The sequence below is a fragment of the Guillardia theta genome (genome assembly GCF_000315625.1).
Source record: "Guillardia theta CCMP2712 unplaced genomic scaffold GUITHscaffold_76, whole genome shotgun sequence".
NCBI lineage: Eukaryota > Cryptophyceae > Pyrenomonadales > Geminigeraceae > Guillardia > Guillardia theta.
Window position 1 is genome coordinate 63016 of NW_005434598.1, and position 10043 is coordinate 73058.

At 52.0% G+C, this 10043-nt stretch overlaps 4 protein-coding genes across 4 annotated transcripts in view; 1 reads left to right on the forward strand and 3 right to left on the reverse strand.

The window, feature by feature from the left end:
• The window catches only part of GUITHDRAFT_158418 (hypothetical protein), a gene marked incomplete at both ends in the record, with an annotated part of 2421 nt that extends 2206 nt beyond the window's left edge, over positions 1–215 (reverse strand). The window contains one exon of the mRNA XM_005826240.1: positions 182–215. Coding sequence (XP_005826297.1) covers positions 182–215 — 34 coding nt within the window. The remainder of the gene's footprint in view (positions 1–181) is intronic.
• A 576-nt stretch (positions 216–791) lies between these two features.
• Positions 792–1940, reverse strand: GUITHDRAFT_143528 (hypothetical protein; the record flags this gene model as incomplete). Its single annotated transcript, XM_005826241.1, has 4 exons — positions 792–863; positions 1046–1126; positions 1167–1230; positions 1279–1940. 4 exons carry the CDS (start codon positions 1938–1940, stop codon positions 792–794), a joined length of 879 nt encoding a protein of 292 aa, XP_005826298.1.
• Positions 1941–6686: 4746 nt separating this feature from the next.
• GUITHDRAFT_154451 (hypothetical protein) lies at positions 6687–7788 on the forward strand. The gene is made up of 2 exons (XM_005826242.1): positions 6687–6817; positions 6882–7788. Exons 1-2 carry the CDS (start codon positions 6764–6766, stop codon positions 7551–7553), a joined length of 726 nt encoding a protein of 241 aa, XP_005826299.1. The 5' UTR covers positions 6687–6763; the 3' UTR covers positions 7554–7788.
• Positions 7751–9282, reverse strand: GUITHDRAFT_154452 (hypothetical protein). Its single transcript, XM_005826243.1, has 5 exons — positions 8369–9282; positions 8243–8308; positions 8151–8194; positions 7964–8051; positions 7751–7918 (listed from the first exon to the last, which is right to left on the reverse strand). The coding sequence occupies exons 1-5, from the start codon at positions 8995–8997 to the stop codon at positions 7915–7917; spliced, it is 831 nt and encodes a 276-aa protein (XP_005826300.1). The 5' UTR covers positions 8998–9282; the 3' UTR covers positions 7751–7914.
• Between the last annotated feature and the right edge of the window lie 761 nt (positions 9283–10043).

Here is a 10043-nt window from a genome sequence, read left to right on the forward strand (position 1 = left end):
AATCTCCCTCCTTCGCGCCCTCCCACTCCCTCCCTCCCTCCCTCGCTCTCTCCCTCCCTCCCTCCCTCCCCACTTGCTTCCTCCTCCCTCCTTTTCTCCTCTGTCTCTCCTGCTCCCTGCTCCCTTCCTCTCTCCTCCCTCCCCTCTCCCCTCTCCTCTCTGCTCTCTTCCTCCCCCATACCCTCTGCTCTCCTCCATGCTCCAGCGCTCTTCATGGCCTACGTCCCTGTAGGTCTTGCCGAGTACATTGTCTTCTTTGGCTCACTTGCGGTGAGGGCGATCAGCAAGAGGCAGCTGCTAACCTGGCTAGCAGAAGGAGAATCGAACGTACCTCGTCCTCGTCCTCGTCCTCGTCCTCGTCCTCCTCGTCCTCCTCGTTGTGCTCTTAGCAGTCTACCTGAGTTGAGACGTTGCCGTGTGAAAGTGTTTTGATAGGAGGGGGGGGGGGAGGGAGGGAGGGAGGAGGCGAAGGAGTGGGGGCAGCGAAGGCAGCGAGAGGGGTAGGTAGGAAGGGAGGATCCATGCAAGACTGTAAAACACTTGTCGCATTGTCTTATCAGTACATTGTTCTTGCTTCAGATTGTTGTCCTCCTTCCAGTTTCTCACATCAAGAGGACAAACAAGTCTCTTTTGATGGACACGTTATTGTTACTCAAATGTTATTCAAATGTCAACCAGGTTGACAAACAAAGAGCAGTCTGCCCAAACGGTCTTTAATCCAAAGTTCGCAGCTAACCTCTGGCAAAACTTCCAACTCACTCACTGCTCCTAAGACATGAGAACTAGTGCCATCAAGCTTCACGCAGAATCGCTATGAGACGTTCTCGTGGCTCCTGCTCCTCAATCTTCAAACATGCTGAGAACTACAACAAAAAATCATCAGTCGGGTCAGCGCGACTTGACATAGTTGTAGAGATCAACGTGTAGTTGCAGGATGAGGCGAAGTCGATGACAGAAAGCAACAGGAGGGAGTGAAAGAAGAAAGCAGGAGGACCGTTGATCCTTACGAGGGAAGGAGGAGCAAGAGGAGAAGACAACAACTTACAACAGAGTGCTTCTTAGTATCCGCACTTGCAACTCTCATCTCGTTTGGGTTGCTTGCAACCTCCATGATGATGTTGATAACCTGCAACAGAAGTCAATCAAGTCAATTTCACATCAATAACATGCGCTACATCGTTCGTCTCGTCCTTTCCTCCGGGAGTGTGGGTAATAGAAATCAACCTCAACCTGTGCAAACACGGTCATTCCGTTTCAACATCACTGCACAGTCCTCACGGGGAAGAGATGAAAGCGAGGTCGCTGCCTTGCTCGAACAGATGTAACACTGATCGCTCGTCCACTGCGACCATACAGAGCGTCCACTTCCCATCCTCTGGCTCTTGCGTCTCATCAACGGACCTCAGTTGTACCTCAGCATCGTGGAAGAACCTCGACTGCTGCCTGAGCCCGTCGGCAGTCAGCTGGTTGTCATTTCGATGCTCCTCCCCCGTGCTAGTTCCGATCAGTCCGTGCAGCATCGTCGAAAGGATCGCTCCCCTTGCTCCGCGCTGGTGCGGGATGCTTTTACGAGGGTAGATGTGCGCAGGGGAAGAAGCCGATCTCATCCTCATGTCACGGATCTCCATCTCTCCCTCATTGCTGTCAACTGCAGCCTTAGGGCTCGATGGACCTATGAAAGCTCTCCATAGCAAGTTGCTTCGCATCCCTCGTTGGTATGACAGCTTTTTCCCTGCCTTTGACTTCGACGGATTTAGCAAGTCGAAAGCCTCTCTCTGCGCCCTCAAACCATCGTCCATATGGGGATCTTTAGATTGTCTCCCATCCGAAGCCAACATGCTTGAGAATGCTGAGACTAACAGTTCACCTCGATTGAGCCTTTGCACTTTGTTGGGACGGAAATATTTTCCTGTGCTCTTTCGATGTTGAATGCTATCCATTTTGCACGTTTCGTATCCTTGCTGTCTTTGCGTTTACTAATCTTCAGTTCAGCCTGCTGATGTAGATCTGTAGACAATCACAACAAGTCAATTAGAAATGGTCTTTACACATCTCTATCCGCTCTCCATCTTGTCCTTGCTCATCTTATCCTTGCGCCTTCTCACAATTCTATCCTCCTCCCAATCTCTCCTCTCCTCTCCTCTCCCCTACTCTCTTCTCCCCTACTCTCCTCTCCCAAACTCTCCTCTCCTCTCCTCTCCTCTCCTCTCCTCTCCTCTCCCCTACTCTCTTCACCACACTCTTCATCGCTGCTTTGTTCTTGTCTTCGGTTTTACTCTATAATAAATGTCCCACAACCCCTACCCCCTGATCTCTTCATCTGCACGCCCTTCCTCACCCCCCAAATACCCTTCACCTACCCCCTCATTAACAGGGTCTACTACCCGTAGTTGCTCCGAAGATGACATGACCCCAGGCTTCTGAGTCTCCGACCCCACCCTACCATACAAGGTGAGTTTACTTAGCCACCCCTCCTACCGTACCTGTCCCCTTCATGCCACACAATTGTCATAACCGAGGTCATAGCTTCCTAGTTCCTCCCTAGAGGCCCTCTTACGGCTACTTTTCAGTACCCACCCCTATTCATCAGCAGACATCTTGACCTGAAAGTTCCGGCCCCATGTACCCCCCCCCCGTGCTCAACAATAACCCCCTACCCCCAGAGCTGCCCCGGAGGAACATCCCCCTGTATACAAATCAGTGAACCCTTATGTTCCTCCACCCTCTGGTGGTCCTAGAGCAGTGTCAGTAGTGACGGAGTGGCATGGTAGGATCCACCCCTCCCTGCTATGCTGATAACCCCTACCCCGCGGCCTGGCCTGAAGACCCCCAGAACGGACCACCCCCCTATTGTCGGCGACGGTTCTCGTTCCCACACTCCGCCGTAAAGTCAGTCAAACTCGGTCGATCACCCACCCTACCCCTCTGAGCTCCGGCCGAGGCTGTGGAACCATCCATTTCATTATGAAACAGTAGGGGTACCAGGACCCTTTTCTACCACCCCCCTCGCCGATCTAATACAATAGTGTGGCCCACTGGTAGTCCGTATCTCATGAAATTCTACAACATTTTTAATATGAGCGGTTGCCTTCTTGAGGCCCACCGTATCAGCATCCCCTGTCTCTTTGGGATGAAGGGTCAGATAAAAGTAGTACAAATGTGAAAAAGCCTCGTTTCTCCTTATGATTGAATCCGAGAGTCATGACTCAAACAAAAATCAAGTTCCTTCCTGGAGAGTCCCGCAGCCGCGCCGGTGCCCGGGCCCGACTGGCCGGCGGCTGGCGAACTTCCGAACTCCTGCCAGGGCGGCGGCCTGCGGCAGCGGCGGCGGCGGCGGCCGCCGCCGCCGCCATGCGATCATCAGTGACTACGGTAGCACCGTTGAATCATCTGATCGTGACGCACTGCGGCACGGGACTCGGGCGCTGACTGTGAGTCGGGAGGTGGTCGTCCGGTACCGTACGGTATGAGTCACGTGACCCGTGACCGTGACGGTACGCCGGGTGACCGTACTCCGTAGTCACGGGGGGGCCGACTCGAATCGGCCCGAGTCGGGGGCCCGGGGGCCGCCAGTGCACGACTGAGTCCGGGCCACTGCCCGGCCGCTTCGGGAGTCCGAACTTGCCCCGGGCCGGGCCGTTGGAACCGCGCGGCCGGAACGCCGATCGGACGGGCGGCGGCCGGGCCCGGCCCTGGCCGCGCTGAGCGGCAGCGGCTGGTGGCAGGCTTCCGGGGCTGGCGGCTGCCCGGGCCGGCTCGCCGGACTCCGGGACTTTCCGACCGGGTGACCGCCGCCGCGCTTGGCTTCGACTCAGTCCGCCGGGCCCGGCCCCGGCGGTGCCGGGTGATGGAACGTATGCCAGCCGTGTCAGTCAGATAGCGCCGAGTTAACAAAAACTCTCCTGTAAACCAAGACGACTTACGTCAGTGTTTGCGGGGCGGCGGCATGTAGTACAGGATGAAGAGGGGACTTTGCTTGGGTTTCACATCCTAGCATACAGTCTATCTCTCATGTGCTCCTCAATTCTGGTTTTGTGTGCATTAAACTCGGTCTTGAGCAAAAACTGTCTTGTTACAACTAAGGTCGATGTGATATCTGCGTGACTTTGGACTAGTACAAGTCTAACAAACTTGTATTCCGTCGCCGCCGTTATGAGCCCCGATTACATGCTCAATCATGTTGATCAGCTTTACACATTCGGATGACTCCTCTCTTCAATCAGGCTCTCTTTCTAGCCGCAAGTTGTTTAGGCCTCTCATCTCAGCCTCAATTTGTTTGATTGATCTTCGAATTGGAAAAACAAGCCTTTCCCCAGCCAGATTTGGTCGGTCGAATATCTGCTTAACCGTGTGGAAACGCACTTGAAGCTGATTCGATTTTAATCTTCTTGATCTTTGAGTAGGATCAAATGGAACTACCAGGAGATCTGGCGGAAGTTTTCACTGCGCAGAGTCATGTCATGGAGCTAGGCTGTGGCGCGGCATGGCATAACTGGAGCTACTTCTGGATCGGCGAACAAGGTACTACTGCACAACAATCTTCAGATGCCTTGAAACGGATGTTCCAATCTCGCGGCAGCAATCTCTGGTCACAAGTTCTTTACGGTTCAAAATTTATCTTTTGGTCTTCAAATGCCGGCGGGCACGCTCTCTCTCTCTCTCTCTCTCTGTTATCTGAACTCCAAAGTTCTCTCCTCAGACTCTCTTATCTTATCCTCCTTCTCTCGTCATTGCATCAGCTCGCCAGGCATCTCCCTTATCTCTGCACTGCACATCTAATAGCCCTGCATGAAAATCTTCTTCAGAATGGACAATCGGGGGCCTTGAATGGTTAATGATTGCCCACTCAGCATGACTGTGAACTTGACGTTGTATCGTCGTATCTTGACTTGGATCTGCTGACATTCTTGTTTGCGTGACTTTCTGACGTCCGATGTAACGTACTATTTCAGAAACTCGGGGGGAGGATGGAACGTATGCCAGCCGTGCCAGTCAGATAGCGCCGAGTTAACAAAAACTCTCCTGTAAACCAAGACGACTTACGTGTTTGCGAGGCGGCCAATGTAGCGTGTGTGGACGAAGAGGGGGCTTTCCTAGCCGTCTTGCTAAGGTCCTCTCATGTCTGGATGCTTGTGTTTCACATCCTAGCATACATTCTATAGTATCTCTTGTGCTCCTCAATTCTGGATTTGTGTGCATTAAACTCGGTCTTGAGCAAAAACTGTCTTGTTACAACTAAGGTCGATGTGATATCTGCGTGACTTTGGACTAGTACAAGTCTAACAAACTTGTATTCCGTCACCGGGTCCGACGGAACGGTCACCCGGTGGCCGGGCAGGAGGCAGTGCCGGGCCCCGTCATTTTGACTCACGGCGCTGAGGTGCAACAGTGACGGCAGAAATGGAGGGCTCATGTGGTAGGGTGGGGTCATTATTTATGGGGTGTAAGAAGGTGGTGGTGATTGAATGTAGGGGTACTTTGATTCAAGGGTATTCATGAACCGGTACCGCATACTGGTAAAAATGGAGTCACCAATGACACGGAATGACTTACCTGGGGTCCAACAAAAAGGGTGGGGTTCATAGATCCAACCGTCAATTATACAGGGTGGTTGTTGCTCATATGGCTAAAATTATGGCGGTAGGGGTGATATCAACCCTCTTTGTATGTGGGGTACTTTTCCCATGACATGTATGGGTAGGGGTGGATGAAACAGGGGTGGTCTAACTCACAGTGATGGCCTGACAAAACAGAAAGGTAGGGTGGTCAACAATAAATTCTATGGGTAGGGTACTTGAATAGACAAGGTAGGGTACTTGGAAGTATTCTGTAGGGTAAAGAAATATTCATTTGTGGGTAGGGGTGGTGATCAAAAAGCAAAAGAGGTAGGGGTTAGTGTGAAGGGGTGCGATAAGGCGGGAGAGTTTGTCTTGAGAGAATGCACAGCAGAGGCGGAAACAGACTGAGAGGAGCAGGAGCAGGAGGAGGAGGAGGAGGGAAAGAGAAGGGAGGAAGGATAAAGATAGTGAGAATAGAAGAGGGAGGGAGAGAGAGAGCTGGAGCAGAGGAAGGGAAGGAGAGGAAGAGGAGATGAGGTGAAGGAGAGGAGGAGACGAAGGCGAGGTTTTGCAGGGGATATCAGAGGGAGTATACAACATGAGGGCGTTGAGGTTGACGTGTGATAGTGTGGAGTTATCGACGGCAGGAGATATGAGGAAGGGTAGGGGATGCATCAATTTAATCAACTACAGGGAGGGGATCCTCTGGACAGACGAATCACAGAGGGCAGTAAGGATCACAAGGACGGACGGGGAGTAGGGAACAACCGAACACTTGCGATGAGCTGAGAGTGTAGCGCAAATCAGAATGTGATGAATGGTTTATGAAAAACATACGTGCAGTTATGAAATGGTTGGTGTTGGGTGTGAAAGGAGGAGCGGAGAGAGAGAGATCGAGATGTACTCGGTGTAGTGGTGTTGAATGCAGTCAGCTATAGAGAGCAACACAGAACGTAGTATTAAGAGACACATTCCCGCTTATGTTGGTCTTGCACATTGGGAGTATTGCCAATCTCAATCAAGAATCATCAAATGATCTTTTTGGCCGATAACCTCTCCGCACTGCCGTGTTTGTTCTCATGTTGACGAATGTCATGAATGGTACCCGCCTCTTGTGTGACCCTGATCAGCAGATCAGCCACTCCTGCTCGTTTGGGCTAAGAAATTTCCATTCTTTCACGGCCCGGGACTGCGACCACATCGAGATGGCGCGTCCCGGGTCCGTGGCTCCCCCCCCCACCCTCAACGATGCAAACAAGGTACGAGCAGAGCGTCGGGAAGTGGGATGGACTGCGCTGACGAGGTTGCAAAACCCTCCTCCAGGTTGTTGAAGGTCAAAGTCTGAGAAACCTCAGCAATGGTCCAAGGAGCGGGCCCGCCCGCAAGAAGCTGACGGCACAGTTCAAGTCGCGTGACGAGGATTGCGGAAACAGTGGGTCGGCATGTGACAAGACAGACTCGGATTCTTCAATCTCCGAGGAAGTTCACAGTGAGACGGACATGCCAAGAGGTAACATCTGCGAAGAAGAAGCCGTGTCTTCTCTTGCAGCCATGATTGCTGCGAATGATGATTCCAAGAATCGCAAGCGATCGTCCCTGTCGGCAAGAAACGTGCACATCAGCTCCGGCTCCACATCGCCAGTGAATGGAGATGGTGGAGCAGACCCAACTGTCCTCAAGAAGCAGCGAAGGCGCGAGAAGAACAGAGCCTCGGCGCAGCAGTCGAGGCAGCGGAAGAAGATTCACCTTGAGTCTTTGGAAGTTCGCGTCGATGCACTGGAGGGCGAGAAGAAGTCGCTTCTCTGGCGGCTCGAGTCCCTCAACGCTGAGAACGCTGCTCTCAAGGCCAAGCTGCAGTCGCTGGTGAACAAGAAGGAGGCAAGTGAAGCTGACGACGAGGACCGAGAAGCGGCAGAGAAGCTCAACGCGCTTGCCGAGACTGCTCATGAGATTATCCAGCAACAGAAGAGTGGCGGGTCGTCCGGGAATGAGTGATTGAATCAGGTGGGAGAGAACCCGCAAGTAATTTCTCTGTTGTTGTCCCTCCCATCTCCTTCATTTCCATCCTCAGCCTGTCACCTTCCGACAGCCTCGAGGGCGAGATGGATTTCGGGGCTGGACCGGTGGAAGAGAAAACGGAGAGATGCAACTTTCTGTTTCTTCTTGGCTGAGAATGTTTTCGACCCGCTATTACCAAATCTTGTTTTAATAAGTTTGGAGTCTGTCTTTCACTCCTCTCTCCGTCTCGACCTCTCGTTGAATTTCTACGAAGCAGCTTCACCGCGAGCTTCCTCGTCTTCGTAATCTGGTTCACATCATCTACCATCATGAAGGACTTGGTCTCGCGTGAAGGAGTTCAGCTGAGGACAAGGTCACAGGAGTATCGACAGACATCCGTCACTCACTCCTCCTTGTCCTCGTTCTGCTCCTTGTGTCCTGAAGCCTTGGAAGCAGCTGCCGCGCTTGAGGAAGGCTTCAAACATACTTGATAACCTGCACGTATTGTTTACCCTCCTCACTTTCTTCTCTCTCAATCCTCCCTCTTCGCCCCCCGCCCCTCCCAGCCCCCGCACAAATTCTCAACAGGCTCACCTTTCAGATCTACATAGTAGGTTGCATAGAAACTCAGCAAGCACCTGCGATGGAGCATAAGCATGCGACTTCACAGCCAAAGAAGTGCTGACATGATGGCACCGTACTGGTTGAGAGCTACGACAGTGACTCTGCTGCCCTTAATGATTCTTGGGTACCTGCACGCCAGTCACGGAACGGAACAAAAATGGCGGAGAGCAGATGCATGAGAAGCATACATGAACAAGAGGAGAGGGCTTGCAATGAAGAAGAATGACAAGAATGTAGTCAATGCCTTGACTCTCATGGATGTATCAGAAACAACAGGATCCTTCCTTGACTTGTACTGGAGCAGCATGACAGTCATGGAGACAGCATGGACCAAAGAGCTGAGAAAGAAGATGTTGGCCGCCCAAGAGTGAATGTTAGACTGCGTCGTCATCTTCCTCTCGGCTCGTGGTAGAGCAAGAACGTCCATGATGTTTGGTTGGAGTGGGACCACACTGGTGACGGCGAGGCCAAGAGCTGCAATGTTTGCTGCAGTGTGTGATATGAACGCCAGGTAACCACTAACTCCAAGGCGCCATCGCACGATGATGGCTGTCAGAATCAAGAGGCTTGCAGTTGTACAGAGGCCACTTGCAAACACAAAGTATTCGAAACTTCCGGGCATGTATGCTGTCATGCTGATTGTTGGATAAGGTGGCTGTTTTCCTTGCGCAATATGTGAGAGGACTGGAACTAGGATGGAGCTGACACCCAGCACAGCGGCCAGCAAGGGAACATGTTTCGCTTCCAACTGTCCCCTGGTCCTCGTCAATGGTTGCTCTTCAAAGTGACACATCAGTCCGTTAGAAACGCTCGACATTCCAACCCACGTTGCTCCGCCAACAATGTTCTCAAACTATATGTCTTGAAACAAGTTACGCACGCATCGGTCTGCTGATGCACTTAGGATCTGAGGATCTCGCACCCATCCAAACACACACTCTTTCCCTGCTCAACTTCTCAAAGATTCAAATCATCTTCCGCTAACGAGTGCGCACGAATTCCTCGCAGAGATGCTGAGAATGAGGCGGCGGCGAACAATCTGGCCTAGATATCAAAGCACACCCATGGCTGCACCTGGCACCCGATCCGGCAACTCACGCCTGTTGGCAAGGTTCAGCGTTGAAGACATTGTCTGACAACCAGTTGATGACATCTACAACAAAAAGCAAAACATGCTACTTAAGACTTTATCGAGTGGGGATCCAATAAAAACATGATAGAGATGATAGAGATGAAACTCAAGAGCTACATAACCAACAGAATCTCAAAAACTGCAACGAAACGGAGGAAAGCAAGCTAATTGCTGTTAAACGCCACCAGGCGATATTAGGAGAAATTCAGAAAAACTTGGGAGAAATATGAAAGAATAGACCAAGAAAGGCACAACTACCAGGAAGAGATGGAAACACTGCAGATAATCTCCATTCAGGGACAAGAGATCAATGAGCGATAACACTCGAAATATCATGATGTCCTATCCTTCGAAACGAAATCGACCAGACCAAAGCACGTGGAGATGGTGGTGACTAGTGAGTGCAATGGACATGAGAATGTCGCAGAGGAATGAAGCCGTGCAACGATAGCAAGAGAAATGCGAATGGATGTACGACAATGAATTCGTGTCAAGTGACAGCAAAACATGCTGGGCTGTGTTCAAAGCGGGGGCACGAGATGGGAGTCCGCTGGAGATGTTGATCGATCTGGAGGCGATACAGAAGATCTCCTACTATGATCAGGAGCAAGTGCAGCAGGAGCAAGGGATGGAACGAAGAAGGGGAATCAGAATCGCGAGGAGGGAGGGCGAGGAGGGAGGGGGGGGGAGGGGGGAGGGGGGTGGGAGGGGAGGGGAGGGAGGGAGGGAGG